This window comes from Podarcis raffonei, chromosome 1 (genome assembly GCF_027172205.1).
Source record: "Podarcis raffonei isolate rPodRaf1 chromosome 1, rPodRaf1.pri, whole genome shotgun sequence".
NCBI classification, from domain to species: domain Eukaryota; kingdom Metazoa; phylum Chordata; class Lepidosauria; order Squamata; family Lacertidae; genus Podarcis; species Podarcis raffonei.
The window spans coordinates 123912807-123938272 of NC_070602.1; the positions used below are offsets into that span (position 1 = coordinate 123912807).

Sequence of the window (25466 nt, forward strand, 5' to 3'; positions counted from 1 at the left end):
TGACGGCTCATAAGAGCCAAGCTATTAAATTAATTTTTGCTTGCAGGCCAGATCACCACTATATCAACTCGGCAAGAAATTTTTAACAACTGCAACAAGAACAACAACCATAAAGTTAATATCTGGACATTTACTGAAGGCACTTCAACTCCCTGTGACATTTACTGGTGCAAGTCAGTTTCCCCAGTATTTTCCTCTGGGCCTATTATCTTAAGATTTACCGGGAAATCTCACCATTTGCAAGTTCCTGACATTTCTTGCCTGCCTCTCACACACAGCTGACTAGAAATAAGGGCAATTACTGACGTTGCAAGGTCAGATGAGAGCCTTTGGGAAATTTGGCCAAGTAAAGAACTTTACAGAGGATGAAAGAACAATGCATCTGAAAGCAGCATTTTAAAATGGACAGGCTACTGAAAAGCTTTCAAAATCCTGACTCTGCATGGGTGTACAGTTGGCCATTTAGAAGTCCCATCATATCTAGCATAGCAACTGGCTGCTGAGCTCCAAGGCAGGAGGAACAGTTTATACCAGGCATCCCCAACCTTTGGCCTTCCAGATGTTTTGGTCCTGTTAGCTAGGGATCATTGGAGTTGTAGGTCAAAACATCTGGTTGGAGATGCCTGGTTTATACAGACCAGAACATCCACATTACATCAATGCACAGCCATTGGGAGGAGCTACGGTGGCAATGCTAACTTTTTGTCCTCCTTTATTAAATACAGTGGTACCTCAGGTTAAGTACTTAATTCGTTCCGGAGCCCGATTTCTGTTCTTATCCTGAAGCAAAGTTCTTAACCTGAAGCACTATTTCTGGGTTAGAAGTCTGTAACCTGAAGCGTATGTAACCTGAAGCGTATGTAACCCGAGGTACCACTGTATTGGGGGGGTGGGGGTAGGATTCTTCTCTACACCAGCTATAGGAAACCGTGTGCCCTTGAAATGCTGTAAGACTCCGACTCCCATCAACCCCAGCCAGTACGGACAATGGTCAGGGATAATGGGAGTTGTAGTCCAACAACATCCATTGAGCCACAAGTTCTCCACTCCTATTACCAGGGATGGGGAATCTCCAGCCCACAAACCTAAGTAGGCTCACCAGCCCCCCCCCCCTTGAGCCATGAGACTGTTTCTGCCAAGCCACACTCACCTGCTGTATGCCATGGTTTGTTTGCCTGCCCTACCCCAGAGACTCCAAACTATAGAGCCTTGGGGCAAGAGCAGGGCTGGGAGGAAAACACTCCCAAGGCTATGTGGCTCGCCCTGGCACTTTGCTGCCAACTCTGGCCGTCAACAGAGTTTCTTCATCCCACTCTTTCACTACAAACCCTCCTTCCCAGACTAGACAACTTTGTTCCACAGCAGCTACTGAGGAGGGGGACATTAAAAGCCCCCGCAGCTCAGCTCTCCCTACTAACATCTAAAATAGAATAAGTAAGGAAGTGGTAGAATTAAATGAATTGTGTACAGTGGTACCTCAGGTTAAGTACTTAATTCGTTCTGGAGGTCCGTTCTTAACCTGAAACTGTTCTTAATCTGAAGCACCACTTTAGCTAATGGGGGCCTCCTGCTGCTGCCGCGCCACAGGAGCACGATTTCTGTTCTCATCCTGAAGCAAAGTTCTTAACCCGAGGTACTATTTCTGGGTTAGCAGAGTCTGTAACCTGAAGTGTATGTAACCTGAAGCATATGTAACTACCACTGTACAAGGGTCCCTCAATTTAACAAGGTAAATTGGAGTAACAGCTACAGTCATAGCTAAAGGTAAAGGGACCCCTGACCATTAGGTCCAGTTGCGGACGACTCTGGGGTTGCGGCGCTCATCTCGCTTTATTGGCTGAGGGAGCCGGCGTACAGCTTCTGGGTCATGTGGCCAGCATGACTAAGCTGCTTATGGCGAACTAGAGCAGCGCATGGAAACGCCATTTACCTTCCCGCCGGAGTGGTACCTATTGATCTACTTGCACTTTGACATGCTTTTGAACTGCTAGGTTGGCAGGAGCAGGGACCAAGCAATGGGAGCTCACCCCATCACAGGGATTTGAACCACCAACCTTCTGACTGGCAAGTCCTAGGCTCTGTGGAATAACCCACAGCGCCACCCACATCCCAGCTACAGTCATACCTCGGGATAAATACGCTTCAGGTTGAGCGCTTTCAGGTTGCACTTCGCAGCGACCCGGAAGTAATGGAGCGCGTTACTTCCGGGTTTTGCTGCTCACGCATGCGCAGTCGGTCAAAATGACATCATGCGCATGCGCAGAAGTGGCGAAACACCCCCCGCGCACGTTAAGACGCGCTGTCGCATTTTATGTTCTGTTCGGGATGCTAGCGGGGCTCCGGAATGGATCCCATTTGCATCCCGAGGTACCATTGTATTTATAATGTGGATATATAGAGAGAGGGGGGTAGATTTACATGGCAGTTAATGAAAAATAATAATAATAGAGCATTCACATAGGTAAAATGTAAAAAAAAGGCAATGTAAAAAACATAGGCAATGTAAAAAAAAGTTCAAATTCCTAAAGGTGTAGAAATTCAGTGAGGTTTTATTCAACAGTCAGTACTGCCCATAAGAAAAGATGTTTGCCAGCAATTTGCAAGTCATAGCTGCAAAGTAATTAGCACCTCCAGTGCTAATCATCTGATCTTCAATGCACTTGGTGCCCTGGACTCACAGGTCTAGTTTTCACAGTCCCAAAAACAATAATCCCTGATCCTGGCAACCTGGTGTTTCCTCATGCATATGCTTTTGGGGCATGCCTGCCTGACCCATAGTAGGGGCTCGGAGACCTTGCTTCTCAAAGTCTCCCTTTTCTGACATGAAAACCACACAAGCTAAGAGGACAGATCAATCAGCAGCAGAAATGGTCAAGCATGGCTCACAAACACCATTTGTACACACAGAACCCCTCTCTCTGGGATAGCTCAGTTGGTAGAGCATGAGGCTTAATCTCCAGGTCGTGGGTTCGAGCCCCACGTTGGGCAAAAGATTCCTGCATTGCAGAGGGTTGGACTAGATGATCCTAGTGGTCCCTTCCAACTCTACAATTCTATGATTCCCTGACCGAGGATGAATCACAGAGTGCCCAATTCATGGCATCCCTTGACTCTCGACAGATGACATCCCTTTCGAACTGCTAGGTTGGCAGAAGCTGGGACAGAGCAATGGGAGCTCACCCCGTCACGGGGATTCGATATGCTGACCTTCCGATCGGCAAGCCAGAGAGGCTCAGTGGTTTAGACCACAGCACCACCCGCATTTCGTATACTACACAGACTCTCAAAAGTTATGGAATAATGCTTCTCTCCCCATAACCCAGGGGTCCCCAAACTAAGGCCTGCGGGCCGCATAAGGCCCGAGGGAGTACCGTATTTTTTGCTCTATAAGACTCACTTTTTCCCTCCTAAAAAGTAAGGGGAAATGTGTGTGCGTCTTATGGAGCGAATGCAGGCTGCTCAGCTATCCCAGAAGCCAGAACAGCAAGAGGGATCACTGCTTTCGCTGCGCAGCAATCCCTTTTGTTGTTCTGGCTTCTGAGATTCGAAATATTTTTTTTTCTTGTTTTCCTCCTCCAAAAACTAGGTGCGTCTTATGGTCTAGTGCATCTTATAGAGCGAAAAATACGGTGATTTATCCGGTCCGTGACGACCCCCGCCACCCTCTCTTACGGGTGCTGCGCTGCGCGACTGCCCCCATCCAGGTCGGAGGAGCACCGGAAATAGCTTGTGCACATGCGCAAGCATTATTTGCATATGCACAAGCATTATTTCTGGGGCACATCCAGGTCGGAGGAGGCCTGTGCACATGCACCCAACTATTTCCAGTGCTCCTCTGACCCCGAAGTGCACCAGAAATAGCGTGTGCGCACGCGTATGGGCACGCGCTCCCTCGCCCTCCGGCCCGCCACACGATCGGTGCTGGAAACACCGGCCCAAGGCATGGTAAGTTTGCTGACCCCTGCCTAACCTTCTGAGGTGCAATACTGCCAGCACAGCTTCTCTCCCTGCCTTCTGACTTTCTTCCACATCAGACAGCCTCGTGGTTGTACCTTGCTACAGTTTATTTACTTAGCAGAGACTTTACATAAGGGTGACAGGCATTACTATTTACAATGACAACAGCAGTAAGGCCCTGTATAAAATAAAAACAGATTATGGAAAAGCCACAATGCTAAGAATTCAAACCATTTCAGAAGAACTTTCCAAGGATTTTCAAAAGCTGCAGAGAAGCAGGGTTTTCACCTAACCTGCAACATTTCCCACTTAAGGTTGTCCATAGCCTTTCTATTACAAATCCTGGAATATTCTGCATAGGCCTGACAGCATTGTCCTCATTTTCCACGAATTCATTTTGCAACATTTAGGATTCAAGGTCACGGTTAGGTGAAGTGGTTACGGCTTTCACTCTCCTGTTCAAAACATTTCTTAGAATGCCACAGAAACGATTTCTGCCTCGCTTTCAGAAACAGCTACCTGAAAATACAGCTACCAAACAGCATTTAAGTAAAACAAATCTGAATATGCCTTGATCCAACAGTCTTACACCATAAACAGAAGGGAGTTTGGGCACAGAAAGGCCTTGGGGAAGGCTTTAAATGCTAACTCTGAATATAAAAAAGAAAATAAACAATTGTGGAACATTAGTTCAACATTCCATTGTCATCTTTATGATTCTGCTAGAATCCATCAACCAATAGAATTTGTGTGCCTTCCATAGATCTATAGATACACCTGTACTTTGGAATTCTCTTGCCTATTGACATTATGAATTATATTGTTTTAGATGTCTGCTAAAAACTTTTCACTTGTTTGTTTCTGCAAGCCTACCCAGACATGTAACCTTTGTTTTCAAAACATTTTAATGATTTTATCTTTGTTTTACATACATACAATAGCTTTAGATGGACTGTGGATTTTAGCTGTGTTTATCTCCAATTCTATCTGTACACGGCTTGGAGAGCTCTTTGGTCAAAGCAGTTTATAAATCAATCAATCAATCAATCAATACTTACAAATCTCGATGAGTTGTCATTCCTTACGGTTTTGGCATTTCCAAATGCTGGAAGGAAGGAAGGAGAAAAAAAGTAAAATATGTGTTTTAAAAGCCAAGTCAATCTGCAAGAATAAACAAAGACATTTATTGGGGTTGTTGCCAGCTTTACCTTCTAATAAAAAGATAAAAAGGTAAAGGTAGAGGGACCCCTGACCATTAGGTCCAGTCGTGGCCGACTCTGGGGTTGCGGCGCTCATCTCACTTTATTGGCCGAGGGAACCGGCGTACAGCTTCCGGGTCGTGTGGCCAGCATGACTAAGCCGCTTCTGGCGAACCAGAGCAGCGCACGGAAACGCCGTTTACCTTCCTGCCAGAGCAGTACCTATTTATCTACTTGCACTTTGAAGTGCTTTCGAACTGCTAGGTTGGCAGGAGCAGGGACCGAGCAACGGGAGCTCACCCTGTCGCGGGGATTCGAACCGCCAACCTTCTGATCGGCAAGTCCTAGGCTCTGTGGTTTAACCCACCGCGCCACCTGCGTCCCTAATAAAAAGATAGATAATCCAAAATGTGGGGTGATGAAATCACAATGCAAACCAGAGTTTGATCCTGGCTTGCAGAGTTTTCCTCAAACCATGGAACGAAGGGAACAGCTTGTGGGGGAGGTAGAAAAGTATGAGCATGAGGTCCCCCACCAATCATTCATGTAACATGAAACCATGGTTTGATGTTACGTCTGCACCAGCCCAATGCAACACTGGTTCAGAAAATTATTGGGCCATGCATTTTTTTTAAAAAAAGGTTTGTTTATTTTAGTCCCTCCTTCTGGTCCCAGAGCAAGCAATTTGTCGCTATTTTTGGTCCTACACTATGCCATGTGGAATTAATGCTTCATGTTATTCTCTGTTGATTAAATTGCATTATGACCTTCCTATCTCCTACCAACTCCATAGACAACCATGGTGGATTTGTGTACTTTGCCATCAATACATACATCAATACATAACCAATGCTCAAGTCAAGTGGACATTTGGGTGGGTGGAAAAATGTTGATTCTGCTTTAGCAAATCTGCATTTTGAGATTTACCAGAATGAAAGAACTGAAGCCCAAAGGCAGCATGTGTCACTGTTGTTGTTCAGGGTAACTGAAACAATTGTTCTGAAAACTTTATACAGTGCAAAGTTTGCAAGCGATAAATCATATTTCCAGTCTCCGGGCAGCATATCATTAAACATGAGGCTAAACACTGGGATCATTTATAAATGAATGCAGAATCAAAGACAAGTGCTCCATTATAAGAGTTTGGAGACACATTCTTCCGCCTCACCATAAGTTCATTGTTTCCTGATATTCATGTACAGCAGATACACACCAGATGGAATGCAGAATTTGATCACTTGGTAACTTAGACAGGCAAAATCTTAAGAAGTTCTTGAAGTGTGATTCCAAACAAAGGTAGAAGACAATGCAATTTACATACGGTTTGCGAACAGCTTCCATTTGAAGCCATTACATCATAATAAAGAGAGTACAGTGGTACCTCAGGTTACATATGCTTCAGGTTACATACGCTTCAGGTTACAGACTCCGCTAACCCAGAAATAGTACCTCGGGTTAAGAACTTTGCTTCAGGGTGAGAACAGAAATTGTGCTCTGGTGGCGCGGCAGCAGCAGGAGGCCTCATTAGCTAAAGTGGTGCTTCAGGTTAAGAACAGTTTCAGGTTAAGAAAGGTCCTCCGGAACGAATTAAGTACGTAACCAGAGGTACCACTGTACAAGTTAATATTGCTACTCAAATTATAAATAGAAGGGCAATAGGAAGTATGAAACCATATGGGATAAAAATAAATGTGGGATACTATTAAAATCTACAGGCAGTGAGAGATTAATAGGTTGGCTATACAGCATCATTTTGGAATTCAAAAATGAAGGAACATTTGTGGAAATAGGACAGAGATCTAGAACAAGATACAGAAAAAATGATATGGATTTGTGTGAAAAATCCCACCAAAATTGATCGCTGCTGTTTTGGAACCATGCTCCACATGTGGTGGGTGTGCAAAAAGATCAAAGCCTTTTGGAAGAATTTTTTTGCTGAAATGCAATACCAGTGGTGCCAGGGACACCACAAGTGTGGAAGCAGGACTCTGCACACACATCTCCACAATTCCCATCTTGCTATGCACAACTGGGGGTTGTACATGCAGCTCCCCTCTCTGATCCAGAATCCACAATAGTGGAGTCAATTTTGAAAAGCTAAAGTCCTGGAGATTGGCTTCTTGACTAGGATGGGGAAACCAGGGGATATAAGCCAATCTTCTACTCCTCTCCCCAAGAGAAGACCGGCTAAGGCGATGTAAGAATATCCAATGGTGCAGATCCACTAGGGACATCAAGCTCAGGTCAGAGTAGAGTGTGAACAAACCTCTAAAAACCACTAATTCATTTGTAGGAGGTAGATGAGCAGTTACATTTAAATGCATCTGTATAATAAATGTTTGCTGGCTGAATAACCTTTTTTTAAAAAAAAATATTTCTTGAATTACAAAAGAACGTGCAATGTCTCTTCCTTTCTTTGCAGATCACAGAGTCTCTTAGTTATGTTCAGTGTAAGACAAGGTTGTATCTAGCATTGGGTTGAAGGGAAAGAGAGCTTAGGGGAGAACGTGGTGGGGAGAAGTTGGGTAGTCAACTTACATATTATTTTTCCTTTTTGCAAAATTGGTATATGTGTGAGGTTTTTGTATCAGCATCAATTGGGCAGGTTCTCTTTCTGTTCATTTGTTGGTTTACATTAAGAGGTAGGTAAAGGTAAAGGACGCCTGGACGGTGAAGTCCAGTCAAAGGCAACTATGGAGTTGGGGTGCTCATCTCGATTTCAGGCCAAGGGAGCTGGCGTTTGTCCACAGACAGCTTTCCGGGTCATGTGGCTAGCATGACTAAACCGCTTCTGGTGCAACAGAACACCATGACAGAAACCAGAGCGCACGGAAACACCATTTACCTTCCCGCCACAGCAGTACCTATTTATCTACTTGCACTGGTGTGTTTTCAAACTGCTAGGTTGACAGGAGCTGGGACAGAGCAACGGGAGGTCACTCCGTTGCAGGGATTTGAACCACCGACCTTCCGATTGGCAAGCCCAAGAGGCTCAGTGGTTTAGACCACAGCGCCACCGGTGTCCCTTGGTTTACAATAGCAGTGAGAGAAGGTTGGGTGGGGCAGGGCGTGTTTGATTGCCTTTAATTAACTTTAGTGAGATTTGTTTGCATGTGTGGGAGGGGAGAAGGGCTGTTGGGTCAAGTTGGCCATATTGATCTATATGCTGTTGGTGGATCCCTGTTATTGTCTTTGTCATTTTGGGCTGTGCATGTAATAAAGGGGAGCCAAGCTGGTTGAATAACTTAAACCCAATAACTGCTGTTTAGAGCTTTCAACTGTGTATTCAGCAAGTGTGTTACTACAAGTGAAGCACATACACCAGTATTAGTTACGACTTCCTTACCTTCAAGCACAGGATTGGACTGCAAAAGCTGTTCTTTCACTTGATTAACTTCTGCTCCTTTGCCACAAACAGCCGCCACATAGGACATGACAAGTTTGCTGGCCTCTAAAGGTTAAACAAACAAACATTGCTTTCTAAGCTGAAAAAGATCCTACCCAAAATCATAACTCGGAGGAGAAATCCCCGAATGAACCACGCAGAAATAATGCATTCTTCAGGTTTCAAGCCTTATTGTTTTCAGCTTTTATGCTTGACGACACATTGCACTTTTAGCAAAATTGTGCTAAGGAATGAAGGAAATGCCATGGCAAAACCCACACGAGACAAAGTCTAGAAGTCACTATCTCCCGATGCTCCCTGAATGTTGCTGCGGAGGAGGAATACTGCAAAGGGAAGAAGGAGCGAAGGGGGACAGGGGTGAGCAGACGGGCGAGGAAGGAATTGGCGGCAGGGAAAGGGAGATGGGTGGGGGTGCCCCGAATTTCCCTCTCAAAATGCTGGAGGGTATGTAATATGGAGGAGATGATCCACAGAGACTAAGCGGCTCTTCAAATGGAAGCGGGCATGAAATACCGTATTTTTTGCTCTACGAGACTCATTTTTTCCCTCCTAAAAAGTAAGGGGAAATGTGTGCGCGTCTTATGGAGCGAATGCAGGCTGCGCAGCTATCCCAGAAGCCAGAACAGCAAGAGGGGTTGCTGCTTTCACTGCACAGCGATCCCTCTTGTTGTTCTGGCTTCTGAGATTCAGGATATTTTTTTCCTGTTTTCCTCCAAAACCTAGGTGCGTCTTATGGTCTGGTGCGTCATATAGAGTGAAAAATACGGTAGTTTTCAACACAACTAGACCAGGCACACACAGTTCTAGGCTTCGGATCAAGAACAGGGCAGCCATGCTAATATCCCAGAGTGAATTAAAAGTTCGAAGGTCAGCCACTTCATTCTGAGGAAATCACGCGTTACCTGTTTTTCCAGCTCCACTCTCTCCAGTTATAAGTATGCACTGGTCTTTATCCTGGTCTCTCAGAGATCGATATGCCTCATCTGACAGGGCAAAGCTAGGAAAGAGAACACGATAAATTGAGGAGACAGGTAAGCCCCATGTTTAATACACACATCACAGCCTTCAGTCACTCCGGTGAACTGTGAAACATTTCTATCTAGGTCAGATCCATCAGCATTCAGGAGGCAGGAAAAACAATTCCTATTCAAGTCTTGAGCACAAGAATTTCTCTGCAGTAGGCTGATAAAGCAGATCGGATGATAGACATTACAAATCAGTGCCACTGTGTAGTTTGGTCTTCTGGAAATCTGCTGAGTATACACAACGTCTGATGGGAGGTTTGTGCAGGCTATACTCCTATATACAGCCAAAGCAATTCATTTATATAATGCAGAACTGGGTGAAAGTAGCAAGCCTCTTTTTAAGATGTTTATAATGTTTGGGCATAAAGACACGGTAGACAGGACAGACACGAGACATGCCAACTAATATTCTTCTTCCCTGCCCCCTAGGTCTCATCCATGAAGTGAAGCAGCAACCATTGCATATTCTGGCAGAGAGACCTTTCATGCCACTACCTGCTGCCTCAAAACAGGGCTTACGGTGATCAGTTCAGTTGCGGGAATAACATGGTGGCAGACACTGTCCCAGTTTGCACTAACGCTAAGCCAAACCATGGTTTAGTGGGAATACCTGAGTGTGTGGATCCCCAGGGTGGAGAATGTGGCTGTTGTGCAATTCCCCTGGTCCAGCTTCTGCCATGCTGCCCATGGCTAAACCGTGGTTTGGCTTAACATGTTATCAAAATGCAGGGTTGTGTTTTGCCTCCCCCAGATAAACCATGGGTGGTAAGCCAAGAGCAAACCTTGGTTATAGCTCATGGTATGTCTGGAGCTAGGCAAGTTATAGGCCTGGGTTCAGACAGCATACTAGGCCAAACCAGGACTGACCAAGGAGCGCAGCAATTGCAGTCTTTTCTCCAGGAACTCACTGCTTCCACTAAACCATGGTTTGGCTTTTCATTACATGCAAGCTGAGCCACTATATACTACAATGACAGTTCAAGGAACCCATCACTTAGAGGCTATTTCCAGAGATATCCACACGATTATCAAAACACATGGCTCTAGAACACACGAAGTGTCAAGCAATGTATATAATCTTTTAAAAAGGAGGCTTTATTTTCAGATGATGGACAGTGGCAAACACCAAATAATTGCCTGACATCAGGGCAATCATTTGGTGTTTGCAACTGCCCAACATTTTGGGGATGCATCCTGACACCAATGCCTTTATATGTGAGGGGAAGGGAATTTAAGAAGCGTTACTGTGACATAGATATTCTCTAACACGCAGGAAGGATCCACAAATCCTGTTTTTTATTTAATTGAATATCTAGTCCAAATTGCAACCATGTACACAGAACACCAATATCAAATTTTAAAATTAAAAACAGGTGAACAAGTCTTTACAAAGATGAGGATGTAAAGGTTTTTCAAATTTAAACTGAGGCAATGGTGCTGTTCTTACAGTTATATGAAAAGCAACAAAAGAACAGTTATTTGCACAACTTTATTTTTTGCAACGTTCTTACCATTCATAGTAATGAAAAAATGGAAAACACAAAACTCAAAGTATTAAATGAGAAATTTAAATTTAAAAAATGCAAAACTTTTAAACAATTGCAAGTTGAGTGAAAAGTACATATACTGCTTGTAAAAATGTGGCTGTCTTTTCCCCAGTCTTCAAGCTAGATGCTTTTCAGAAAAGAGTATCTGGAAATCACATTTAGAAAAATTTAATAAACTACATTTCTTTCACCGTCAGCAACTTTTTATAGTTCATTGAAATACCAGCGACCAAAAACCACTGGCCTAGCTCGCGAAAACCCAGTAAGTTGGTGCTTTTGAGTATCATCATTTATTTGGGGAAACTCCTTGGATACAAAACTAAGACTTTCTCCACCAATAACCATTTTTAAACTGACCACAATAAGCATTGAGTTCATACCCATAAGCCTCTGCAACCAACCTGCTGATTCAGCACCTAGGGAGGCCTGTGCAGTTTCAACCATGACTCAGGCAGGCTCAACATGACCAAGACTGCCAGTCTGTGCGCTAGAATTTCTGCTAAACTCTTTGCAAGGCTTTGATTTTCCTGCATGATACCATGCTGCTCAGGATCAAATCCGCTTGCAGACACCATAAACATGAATTAAGACATTCAATCAATGCAACGCTTTAAGGAACAACCAGCCCAAGTAAATATTATCCACACTTTATCCAGAGCATACTTCTGTGGCTCTTGCTGATGTAAAGAATTAGAATGCCCTATTCCCTTTCGAAGTATCCAATAATCTGCACTGCTCATATCTCTTTGGCCCTTACCGACACTGTTTTCGTTTGCCAGTTTCTGCCACTATCACAGCCAGACTATAAAAAGAATTTCCATGTGTTCTTTTTTTTTTTTCATAATATTTTATTAAGTTTTTCCATAATATCTCCAATCATACAATTTTAAACATCACATATTTTAACTTATTGGACCTCCCTCAACTCCTCTGACAATCATCCATGCTTAAATTCCTATCTACACATTCCTTAATTATAGTATCGCCTTTTAATACATTTTTCCGTCCTCTTTTACATTTTTGCGATATTCCTTATTTTTTTCACAAAGCTTCTTTGAAACACACTAGCGTTGTATTTTCCTCACATGCAGTCTTCAAATAATCTCTAAATTTTCCCCAGTCCTCTAAAAACTTATGGTCTCTCTGAAGTCTGATTTTTCCAGTTAATTTGTCAAGTTCTGCAAAGTTTGTTAGTTTTGCTCTCCATTCTTCCAGGGTTGGAAGTTCTTCCTGCTTCCACCTTTGGGCCAACAATGTTCTCGCAGCTGTTATTGCGTATTGGAAGAGTTTACAGTCCCTCCTATTTATATCGTTTTTAGTTATTCCCAATAGGAAGGTCTCTGGTTTCTTTACAAAGCTATACTTCAGCATTTTCTTCAACTCATTGTAAACCATTTCCCAGAATCCCTTCACTTTTTTGCACTCCCACCACATATGTATAAATGTACCCTCCTTCTCCCCACATTTCCAACATTTGTTACAAATTTTGTACATTTTTGCTAATTTAGCTGGGGTCATATACCATCTGTATACCATCTTCATAGTGTTCTCTTTCAGCGTAATACATGCTGTAAACTTCAAGTTTTCATTCCATATTTTTTGCCAATCTTCCAAATCTATACTATACCCCAAATCTCTGGCCCAGTGAATCATTACTGCTTTAATTTCCTCATCCATCGTGTGCCATTCCAATAAAATTTTATACATTTTTGAAATTATCTTACAATCATTATTAACAATTTCTGTTTGGAATTTCGAATCTTTTTCTTTATACCCTCTTTCTTTCACATCCTTTTTAAACATATCACTTATCTGATAGTAGTGCAGCCAATCAAATACATGTTCTTTTACTTGCTCATATGGTTTCAATCTCCATTTCCCATCTTCTTTTACCACCAAGTCTCCGTAAGTAATCCAATTACTTCTCATATTAATTTTCTTGACTCCCATAACCTCTAATGGGGATAACCAGTGTGGGACCCCCATTTCTAATATATTCTTATATCTGTCCCACACTTCCATTAACGATTTCCGGAAGATGTGGTTTTCAAACGATTTATAACCCATTTTCTTCCCTTGCCATAAATGCGCATGCCACCCAAATCTAATATCAAAGCCCTCTAAATCCAGTAGTTTGGTATTTTTGAGTTTTATCCATTCTTTTATCCAGCAAAGACATGATGCCTCATAGTATAGTTTTAAATCTGGCAGGGCAAAGCCTCCTCTCTCTTTTGCATCTGTTAATAATTTATATTTGATTCTCGGCTTTTTGCCCTGCCAGATATATCTTGAAATCATTCTTTGCCATTCCTCAAATATCCTTACTCCTTTTAATATTGGGATCATCTGAAATAAGAATAGCATCTTTGGGAGCACACTCATCTTGACCATTGAGATTCTACCCCAAAGGGATAATTTTAACCTTCCCCATCCCTCCAGATCTTTCTTGATTCGATTCCACACCGGAACATAATTATTTTGAAACAAGTCAATATTTTTTGGAGTTAACCATATTCCCAAATATTTAACCTTTTTAACAATTTCAATACTCATTTGTTGCTGCAGCACTTCAATCATTGTTTGATCCATATTTTTGATTATAATTTTAGTTTTTTTCCTATTTAACTTAAAGCCTGCCACGTCACCAAACTTTTCAATCTCCTCTAACACTTCAAATGCACTATTCATCGGGTCTTCCACCGTTATTACCAAATCGTCGGCAAAGGCCTTAACTTTATATTCATTTTGGCCTACTATCACCCCCTTTATCCTTTCATTTTTCCTGATTGAACTCAGAAAAACCTCCAAGACCATTATAAACAGCAAAGGTGAGAGCGGACAGCCCTGTCTAGTACCTTTTGATATTTTAATTTCTTCTGTTATCACATTATTCACTATCAATTTCGCCTTTTGTTCAGTGTATATTGCCTTGATTCCATTAAAGAAATCATTCCCCAGTTCCATATATTCCATATTTTTCAACATAAAGTCCCATGATACGTTGTCAAATGCCTTTTCGGCATCAACAAACATTAACATTGCCCGTCTCTCGTTCCTAGCTGTCAGATATTCTAAAGTATTTATTATATTCCTCACATTATCTCTCATCTGTCTGCCAGGAAGGAAACCCGCTTGATCCTCATGAATGATTTCTTGTAAGAGCTTTTTTTTCCATGTGTTCTTTTAAGTGCTTTTTTTAATATAAATTTTATTTAAGATTCGACAATAACAATAAATCAACAATAACTAAAACATCAATTCATTACAGTTGACCATCTTTAACAATAGTTAACAAACTACAAAACATCACTTCGAGTTAGTCAACTTTTCATGTTTAACTTTAGCTCTTTCTTAGCGGATCAGAAAGGAGGAGACCAAAAGAAGAAAGTGAAAAGAGGAAAAGAACCAAAGGAGGAGGAAAGGGAGAGAAAGGGGTGGGGGAGGGAAGAAAAGAAGGAAAAAGGAAAAAGAAAAAGAAGGAAATTAATAAAGAAAAGAATTGAAAAATTTCCATGTGTTCTCTGCAGACCAACTGTATTAATGTTGCTGCTGAACTCCCATGAATTGCACACCATCTTAAACCTCTGATTCAGTTGTTTAAAGTCATACCAATAAATGTTAAAGCAACTCAGTTGATTTTCAGAGTTTCTTAGGGGCATGCTGACTGCAGCGCAGTGTTAGAAACTCAGGTATGTAAGCTAGGCGCCAAATGGCTCCTTAAACCAAGCTTACAGTCGCCAAGCTTACAGTCTAGTTGCCATTTTGGAGGACGACGGTTCTAAAGTCATGTTTTTCAAATGATGGACTGACGGTGATTGATTCTCAGTTAAGTACCTGGCTAGTTCCTTGCCAACAAAGGTCCATATAGTTAAAGCTATGGTTTTCCCAGTGATGTATGTAAGTGAGAGCTGGACCATAAAGAAGGCTGATCGCTGAAGAACTGATGCTTTTGAATTATGGTGCTGGAGAAGACTCTTGAGAGTCCCATGGACTGCAAGAAGATCAAACCTATCCATTATTAAGGAAATCAGCCCTGAGTGCTCACTGGAAGGACAGATCCTGAAGCTGAGACTCCAATACTTTGGCCACCTCATGAGAAGAGAAGACTCCCTGGAAAAGACCCTGATGTTGGGAAAGATGGAGGGCACAAGGAGAAGGGGACTGCAGAGGACAAGATGGTTGGACAGTGTTCTCGAAACTACCAGCATGAGTTTGACCAAACTGCAGGAGGCAGTGGAAAACAGGAGTGCCTGGCGTGCTCTGGTCCATGGGGTCACGAAGAGTCGGACACGACTAAACAACAACAAGTTCAGCTGACAACCTTGAGCTAGGTTAAGAACTTTGAGAACCGGCCTTTTCTGACCTCTTTTTCTTAATGGTGACATGGACCATTCATAACACAGGAATGTTCTTCACCACTGTGAGCAGGGCAGTTGGGTGGAGTAAGCGAAGACAAGCTACAGCAATTAACTATAGAGTTGTTCACTGCACCGGCTCAGGCTGCTCAGAAGCATTTATGGTTCCTGAAATTCATTCTGATTGTGCAAATACAATATAACCGTTAGAACTCTACCGGATGTGGTATTAGTGTGTGAAAACAAAGATCCCCAGGCATGCATCTCCAGATGGTGGAAATGTCAGACACCATCCTGTCACCCAGGCATCTTTACTTGGTCGCAAGTCGTCGATAACCAGGGGCAAAATGCGCCTGGTGCCTGGCTAATTTCAAACACTACCGCAACACAACCTATCCACCTATGTAGAGCCTTTATGCCACTTCACGCCCCATTTTAAGCATTCATTTGGCAAGAGTCTGCTTAATATTTTGTACATTTCGCTATTGTCAGGTGACTGACAAGTAGTACTATTTTAATCTCTTTATCCCACTGAAATGCATAGGACACGCTGTAAGCCATAAACGAAGTTATTTGAAACCAATTTTCTATGCACCTCAGGTCCCTTGGGAGAGGCAGAGTAATTTTTACAATTTATTGCGTGACAATTTAATCACTGTGGTGTTGTTTTCAGCCACAAAAAATTGCACCAGGTATTTTCGTCAAGCTCTCTGGAGTTATAATTGAGCGGATAAAGGCCTAATTCTTCCATTACCTCCATGATTATGTTAACCATATCAAAGATACAAAAAATGTGTCGCTTCATCTGCATGCTTAAACTTGCAGCCTGCTCCACCTGGCAGCAGTAAAAACCTTGCAAGGTAATGTGAGAGTGAGTCTAAGAAAAGGCACTGCTCAAATGGTGGAAGAGGAGAGATGTGGCAAATATTTGACTCTGCAGAAAGGCTAAAATTCTAGACAGCTGTTTTTAACAGGTAAACCTGTGGGAGTACGTAGACTCCTAACCAACTCTGCAAAAGAGGATCAGAGTTGTAGGGTGACAAAACTCATCTAGTCTGCCACCACTAACAGGCATAACATCAACACCAGCTGCCACCAAACCTTGTCCCCAGGTCACCTTAGGCAATCCAAACGAGTGCCAAGCACAAGCTGAGAGCAGGTGCATTTAAACGCTACCTTGCTTGTAGAATAAAATTCATTCTTAGTCTGCACAGGAAGCCTTATAGTTCTGAGTGTCAAATTAGAAGTTAGCATCTTATGCATAGAAAAGGACTCTGGAGGGCGATCCAGAAAAAAGCAAGAGAGAGAAAGAATGTTTCTGGATTTTGTTCTAATAGGTTTTCTTTTGTAAGCTAGCTCTTTATTTTGTAAGCTAGAGCTTTTGTTTCTTTTAAAGCTGCAAACTCTTCCTAAATTCACACTGCTTCACCAGGAAGTTATAAGAAGCCCCAGTGAAGCGTTCTTAACTCACCCTTCTCCTGCTTACATGTGTAGGGTTGATGATGTGTTGGGGGCAGCCCCACGACTCTCACAGCAGCCATGAAGTCCTGACCCATATCAGTGCCCAGGCCTTCATACTGTTAACATCCATAGCTGCAAACCTCAATTACCAATCCAGTCTTCTGAGCAATCATGTAATTACTGAACCAAATAAATCTTTCACGTTCTTCTCATTTTAAGAGTATCAAGCATGTGTTTCCAATTATTTTGCCAGGATGTCAGCAGGGCTATTCACTGCCCTTTAAAAAAAATGAAATAAGGGCTTGTTGTGAAGTATTCACGGAAAAGGAAACAGTATTAGTCTCCTACCACATGAAGGGGGGGATCCTGCCCCCACCAAATGCTCTTCAGGATGGCGTGGGGTACCTATTAAAGTTACTCCATACTGAGCAGCTACATTTTCTTTGCAAAATTTGTATTTTATTACTCCCCCACCCCCCAGTGCTCATTTGCCACCTTTTCTATTATTATTATTATTATTATTATTATTATTATTATTATTATTTATACCCCGCCCTCCCTGGCCAAAGCCGGGCTCAGGGCGGCTAACACCAGTAAAATTACAATAAAAACATAATGGGGGGGCAATTTAAAATACAAGTTAAAATGCAATTTAAAAAGCAGCCTCATTTTAATAATAGCCCATAGATCAAAACCATAAGGGGAGGGAAACATAAGCGTCAGACTGAGTCCAAACCAAAGGCCAGGCGGAACAGCTCTGTCTTGCAGGCCCTGCAGAAAGATGTCAAGTCCCTCAGGGCCCTAGTCTCTTGTGACAGAGCGTTCCACCATGTCGGGGCCAGTACTGAAAAGGCCCTGGCCCTAGCTGAGACCAATCTAACCACCTTGCGACTTGGGATCTCCAAAACGGTGTCATTTGTGGACCTTAAGGTCCTCCGTGGGTCATACCAGGAGAGGCGGTCCCGTAGGTACGTGGGTCACCACCACCATTCTTAAAACCGATAAGGCACCAGGGTAAATTTAAGAGGGATTCGTAAATTCAAGTCTCCATGGTATAGAAAGCAGCCTTCCACAAGCTGATGCCCTCGAGGTGCTTCGAACCGCAACTCCCAAACCAGCACTGCTCTGCTCATCAAGGCTGATGGGATTCAATCAATCACCTTTTCGGCATAGAGAGAATACAAAAATATGTGGGTCAAAGTATAAAACTGGCATCTGTTCAAAAAAAAAAAGGAGATACTTTAAGATAGAACTATAAGTTTCAAAGTGCCTCTCAAGTCTTATAACGACGTCGTTTCACGGCGTCACTCAGAAATTTTGCTACATTCTCCATGATATCATGCCTACAGCTATTGAATAAGAAGGAAGCCCTGTAGGAGTCGTCACAATTCAACCTTTCTTTCAGTATGGGGTTGAAATATCTGTCCTGGATTTATTGCATTAAATGGACAGTAGAATAAAACATGTGCAATGGTCATAGTCCAAAACATCTGGAGGGCACTGGGTTGGCAAAGACAGAGATTTTCAAATGCTATGAAATGTGCCTCTCTCCCCATTGACCTTTCCTGCATAATTCTGGCCCACTTTCTCAAAACCACCACTGTTTCAGCAAAGAATCATCTTCAAAACGAGTCTTTAATCCACTTTCTAATCCTGCCCTACTCAAAAGCCTCAGGAGCAAATAAACCCTACTCATGTTAACATGTAATATTCTTAATGTTCATACCCCTTAGGCACTAAAAAGAGATCAAGGTTTTAAAACAGAATCTCACAATTGCTTAGGCTTGGATTATGGGAGCATCCAGCCTCTGTGAAACAGGCACCCCTTTCTCCATAGACTTATGGCCAGGCTACAGAATATGCTCTCAAGTCACCTTCTATTACAGAAAGACAGGGTATAGAACAGGCATAGGCCAACTCTGGCCCTCCAGATGTTTGGGACTAGTCCCAAACATCTGGAGGGCCAGGGTTGGTCTATGCCTGGTATAGAATCATAGAATTGTGGAGTTGGAGGGGGTCTCAAGGATCATCTAGTCCAACCCCCTGCAATGAAAGAATCCTGCCCACAGTCCCTGGGTGAGCTCGAACCTGCAACCTTCTGGTTAACAGCCAAAGACACTGACCCACTGTGCCACAGGGCAGGCAGTGATGTCTTGGATTTTAGTCCAAGCAAAACCAAGCCAAATCTTTTAACATGGGCCTCAAGGACAAGGCGCCAGGGGTCATTCCTGAAGACTATCACGCAACAAGAAATTATTATTATTATTATTATTATTATTATTATTATTATTATTATTATTATTTATACCCCACCCATCTGGCTGAGTTTCCCCAGCCACTCTGGGCGGCTTCCAATCAAGTGTTAAAAACAGTAAAGGCAAAAAGGTAAAGGGACCCCTGACCATTAGGTCCAGTCGAGGCCGACTCTGGGGTTGCGGCGCTCATCTCGCTTTATTGGCCGAGGGAGCCGGCGTACAGCTTCCAGGTCATGTGGCCAGCATGACTAAGCCGCTTCTGGCGAACCAGAGCAGTGCACGGAAATGCCGTTTACCTTCCTGCCAGAGCGGTACCTATTTATCTACTTGCACTTTGACGTGCTTTTGAACTGCTAGGTGGGCAGGAGCAGGGACCAAGCAATGGGAGCTCACCCCGTCGCGGGGATTCGAACCGCCAACCTTCTGATCGGCAAGCCCTAGGCTCTTGTGGTTTAACCCACAGCACCACCCGCGTCCCTCGTTAAAAAACAATACAGCATTAAATAAAGAAAGCGAGAGACAGAACTTTTTCGGACAAGAGAAGTGCGTGTTATGATGAGATGCTCGTGAGAGCGGTACATGCTTCCTTTTGAACTTTTCCTTTTTGTCCTGAAATCCCTCGTTTCAGCGAGACGATACCCGGTCAATTTTCTGGGGCCAGAACGAACACTACAAACACAACCCTTCTTGCCCCCCCCCGAAACACTGTTCCCCCCCACCGTAAGCAAACAACAGCGCAGTCTGTCCCTGCTGCTTACTCACAGCAGGTGGCACATCCTTCTCCTACAATGTCCCCACCATCTGGAATACCCTCAGTGCCTCCGAGTCTAATTGACTCATAGCTCTTTTCAAACCTCACATTAAGGCACACTGCTTCCATTTGCCTTGCAAGCACCAACTCTTAATGCTCTAAGGGGGAGGGGGGGTGGAGGAGGAAAATCAGCCACCGCCACTCATTTTCCCTTTCATCCTATCCCACTAATAAGACTCACAAACGACTGTGCATATTTTCCTCATTTGCGCATACGCAGTTTTAAGTACGCCGCTTTTACGTTTTTGAGCCAAATGCTCAATTGCCTGAAACGTTCCTTTTACCCTTTTCAGCATATTATCTTTTTTTTTAATTTGAAAAAATGTGATAGAGTAGATTTCATGGTGTGCTGATTTTTATAAAGGCAGCGGGGAGTGGGGGAGAGTAAATGTACAGGAGGGAAAGAGCATGGTACACGATACTTAGAATAAGACTTACACAAACCTTTAAAGTTGAAGTCACGCTTTTAGTACATTAAAGAAAACTTACTAACTTGATCAATATATTTTTAAAGCAGAAAAGGGACAATAAATTTGTTCTCTCTCTTTTTTTAGTTAATACTGAGGACTGTCATTTATTATAACTACTCTCAATGTAATATTTCACTTCCTTTGGGGAAATAATTCAATTTTGTGATTCTGTTTACACCTACAATTGGCGGGGGGGGGCAGCGGGGAGAGATATAAGGGAAATTTCTCTGACTTGCATGCTTCTTTCTCTGAATAATCAATGGCAATTTATTTCTAGAGAGACCCTTTCTCATATCACAAGGGTATCATTTTAAACATAATTGTAATGGGAAATATGTTTTGTTCTTTTCCGGGAGGGGCGGTTCTGCAAATTTTCCTGCTAAAGTAAGGTTCACTGTAGTTAGATGCATGCTTAATGGGAGGGGGGAAGCGAGAGAACTTTTTAAAATAACTGCTTCTCCATACACAACTTCAACTAACAGATGTGCTACCAGCTGTGAGTTTAGCCATTCAATTTACAACTTCGAACTCGCACAAGAAATATCATCAAGATTAAAAATAAAAGTGGGGAGGTGGGGGAGGAAAAAGTTGAAGTTCTTAATATTGAAAAGTGAAAATCATTGTGATTCTAAAAGAAAGAAAGAAAGTATACACACACACATTGCTTTAATATAATACATTTCTACAACATTACCAAGAATTTAGAAACCTAAAAATGCTAAAGCAGGTTTTATTTGAGCTTCCACTCCAATATTGGGGTGGGTGAGTGAGTGAGTGTGTGTGTGTGTGTGTGTGTGAGAGAGAGAGAGAGAGAGAGAGAGAGAGAGAGAGAGAGAGATCACCAGCTAAATGTCTGAAAAAACTATGTTAGGGATGTGGGTGGCACTGTGGGTTAAACCACAGAGCCTAGGGCTTGCAGATCAGAAGGTTGGCAGTTCGAATCCCTGCAACGTGGTTAGCTCACATTTGATTGGTCCCAGCTCCTGCCAACCTAGCAGTTCCAAAGCACATCAAAGTACAAGTAGATAAATAGGTACCGCTCTGGCAGAAAGGTAAACGGCGTTTCCGTGCGCTACTCTGGTTCGCCAGAAGCGGCTTAGTCATGCTGGCCACATGACCCGGAAGCTGTACGCCTGCTCCCTCAGCCAATAAAGTGAGATGAGCACCGCAACCCCGGAGTCATCCACGACTGGACCTAATGGACAGGGGTCCCTTTACCTTTTCCTTATGTTAGGATTGCTATGTTAGTATACGGATAATAAAGTCCTCAACCTGCATGAACAAATGTATGGCACATACCCATCAACTGTTGGGGGGGGGCTGTGCTCTCGTGTGGGTCATGTGACTCGCGTTAGAGCTTGTCCTGGAAGACATGCATCCCCAGTTTGAGCTGGGACATGTTGGAGCTATGGTGGTACTAGTCACATAAGAAAAACTACCACAGAGATTTCAACATTTTCAAAAGCAAGGGGTCCATGGTTTGGCTTTTGGAAAAACAGGGGGCCTGCAGTACTTGGCTAAATAGGAGCCACTGCTCTAAGCCAAAGCCACCATTCAATTCAGTCTTTAACATTTAAGTTACCAAAAACTGTTGGTTCCATCTTGTACGCGTTTAATAATATTATGTGTATCTTAATAGCTAGAAATTTTTGTTCCCTTTTATAAATCAAAAGCTTCCCAGAGCAAAGACAGTTAAAACAAAAATCCAAAATTCAAGCAAGATAGGCTAGCCTATTTATTAAGGATTTGCTTAGGGGGTGAGGTTCAAGCTATCAGCTTTTCAGCAAAATAGCAGTTTCTAAGGGCATATTGCTGCCACCCTTATTGTTACTTTGAATAATGGCCAAAGGCACTTAGGGCAGCAGATGGATGCCATTTGTATGCTGTAAATTGAAGCAGGGAGGAAAAAAATAAAGCCTTAAATATAAATGACACATTTTCAGTGAAAGGGACAGGCAGCTGCTGTTAATTGCAACTGGGGGCCTCTACAACTAATGGTCATATTTTCTAGGAACAAAGGGAATATAAGAGAGAACCATCAGCACTCGTGCCAAATACTTTAGTTTACATCTCTTTCATTTACACAGGGCACATCTTCACACTTCTTATTTAGAATAACAACTTAAACTAAGCAATGTTGACTTCTGACTCCCTTACCACTTTTGGAGTTGGGTGATGGGTTTGACGCTTTACAGTTTTCTGAAATCCATCCATAAACTGACCTGTTGGAAACTGCTGGGTCCAGGTTTACTTGGGGGGGGGGAATTATGCCCCCCATCACCGCCGTACCTGGTCAGAATGTTCTCCTATCTCGGAACTTAATCTGCATCCCACAAGTTCACTAAAGGCCTCCCTCCTTTGCCAAATTGAGGATCAGCTCACATTTCACTTTTTTTTTTTAAAATAGATGTTTATTAGGGTTTTACAAAACAAAGAAATCATCAAATCACATAAATCAGACAATCACATATAACAAAACAAAGAACAAAAAAACAAAAAAATACACACTTAGCAAAGAAAGAAAGAAGAAAAAAGAAAAATCCACTTTTAAATTTCAAAATTCCATATCCCTCTGTCCTGACCTCCTCACATCTCTCTTTTTTGTGTTCCTCTTTATTCCGTCGAATTCAGCAAATTCTAACCCTCTTTCAAACCTCATTTATAATTATATATTTCCACTTATTATGTCTCAAATTTCCCTTATCTTGGTCCTTTACTCCACCTTGTATACTTTGACATAATATTATTCTAGTCATACCCCCCTTCTCCTTTTTAAGATTCTTCTTTTCATAACTCTTTTAACCATGTCCCAAATGCCATGTTACCTTTACTTCCACATCATATTAACACTCAAACATTTTACAATATTTTTGTAAATAGTCCTTAAACTTTTTCCAATCCTCTTCCATCAATTCTTCTCCCTGGTCACGGATTCTGCCGGTCATTTCTGCCATCTCCATATAGTCAATCACTTGCATCTGCCACTCTTCCACGGTGGGTAAATCTTGTATCTCACATTTCACTTTTTAAGACAATGGGAGCATTTCCTTGTCTAAAATTAAGACCAAACTTAGGGTTTACCGTTCAGACATTTGTCCGAATGCAAGAAGAGTGGAGACTGGGAAACACTGCTCCTTGCACACATTTGGTGCAGAATCATAGAATTGGAAGGGACCCCAAGGGTCATCTAGCCCAACTCCCTGAAATGCAGGAATCTCAGCCAAAGCCGGGTGTAAATGTCTAAATGAACCTATGCACATACAAATTTGTGTGTAGGCTCTGCCCATGTGGCTGGGGACCCTAAGGAATGGAGGCAGAGTGTGTGGTCATGCTCTCCCCGCCCCCTGATCATTTGGGCAAACATCTGAACACTGCTAAAACATCTGTCTCTCCAAGACCAGCTATCTTCAAGACCAAAGCTCCTAAAATTTCAATGGGGTAGTTTTCTTATTACAATTATTATTAATAATAAATGCATTGATGATGATGATGATGATAATACAGTGGTACCTTGGTTCTCAAATGCCTTGGTACTCAAACAACTCAGAACCCAAACACTGCAAACCCGGAAATAAGTGTTCCGGTTTGCGAACTTTTTTCAGAAGCCGAACATGCTCTGTTTTGAGCGCCACGCTTTCGTTTTGAGTGTTACGCTGATGATTTGAGTGCCACACTTCCAATTTGAGCGCCACACTTCCGTTTTGAGTGTTACACTGAGGTCTGTCTGTGTTTGCTATTTATTTTGCGTTTTTGTTTATGCAGCTTTTTTGTTTTGTTTTTGTGACTGTGTGGAACCCAGTTCAGCTACTGATTGATTGATTGTGTGACTGCAGTACATTGTTTATTGCTTTCCTTTTATGGATCAGTGGTCTCGTTAGATGGTAAAATTCATGTTAAATTGCTGTTTTAGGGGTTGTTTTTAAAAGACTGGAACGGATTAATCCATTTTGCACTACTTTATATGGGAAAGCGCACCTTGGTTTTGGAACGCTTTGGTTTTGGAACGGATTAAGTTTGAGAAACAAGGTACCACTGTAATAAAATTGCACATCCGCTTCAATGTTTAACCACCCTAGTTACATGTGGAAAGTTAGGATCTCATCTAAGCAGCTAAGTGGGGAAGTCTTGGTTTTCAGGGCATTGGCCATATAGGAGACAAGGGTTGCCAACCAACCAGAAATAGAAATGACCCGGTTGTGGTTTAGATTTGCTTCTAAGCCAGTAGCCAGAAATCAAGGAGCGAGATGGGAGAGGCCTCCCCATCAGCTTTTAAATTGTGCACCTTAGGTGAATCCTCTGCATTAAATACTACTAACTTCATCCATTTTTCCAGAGGGCTCCAAGCACTGGGCACAATTTTTAAAAATATATAGTTGGCAATCCTAGCATGAGCAGCCTAGTATCTTTTAATGACTGTCTGTGTTTCTTTTCTCTTTTTAAATGTACTTGCGAGGCCGCACAGTAGTCTACAATGGAAGTGTCCATGTGTCAGTGCTCAAAGAGTGCAGATGTGTTTACGTTTACAAGTGCATTGTTTTTTCAGCTTTACTTTTCCTCACTGAGAAAAGGCCCCAACCTCATTAAGCTATGGTCGGAATCTGGTAGAACCAATTTGCAAAACCGCTTCCCATTACATAAACAAACTGTAGCTCTCAATGCAATTCTAATCCTACAGAACTAATTAATTAAAAATATATCTATGCGTGGAATCGAGAGCAGAAGTGCATGCCGTCTCCTAAAAATTTTTACAGGCCATTAAATACTCCAGACACAAAGAAGTTTCATTAAGAAAATACACATATACAATATGGTGAAAAACTGAAGTTAGCAGTTCTCTCGCCAGATGCTCACTTTATGAACATTACTTTATAAACTTGGTCACCAAAGCAAGACTGACAGTAGTTCACTATGAACATTGAGCAATAAGAGATCTTGCTGGTAACAGGAAATCTAAACAGTGTTCTAGTGAAAGAATTTTAA

The 25466-nt window shown here is 42.4% G+C and overlaps 1 protein-coding gene across 5 annotated transcripts in view; it reads right to left on the reverse strand.

Annotated features, from left to right (window-relative positions):
* Window positions 1–25466, reverse strand: part of MYO1B (myosin IB) — a 151832-nt gene that overhangs the window by 63234 nt on the left and 63132 nt on the right. For all 5 annotated transcript variants that reach the window (XM_053360620.1, XM_053360637.1, XM_053360628.1 and 2 more), the window contains exons 4-6: window positions 9465–9559; window positions 8503–8607; window positions 5016–5062 (exon numbers count right to left, since the gene is read on the reverse strand). In XM_053360620.1, coding sequence (XP_053216595.1) covers window positions 5016–5062; window positions 8503–8607; window positions 9465–9559 — 247 coding nt within the window. The remainder of the gene's footprint in view (window positions 1–5015; window positions 5063–8502; window positions 8608–9464; window positions 9560–25466) is intronic.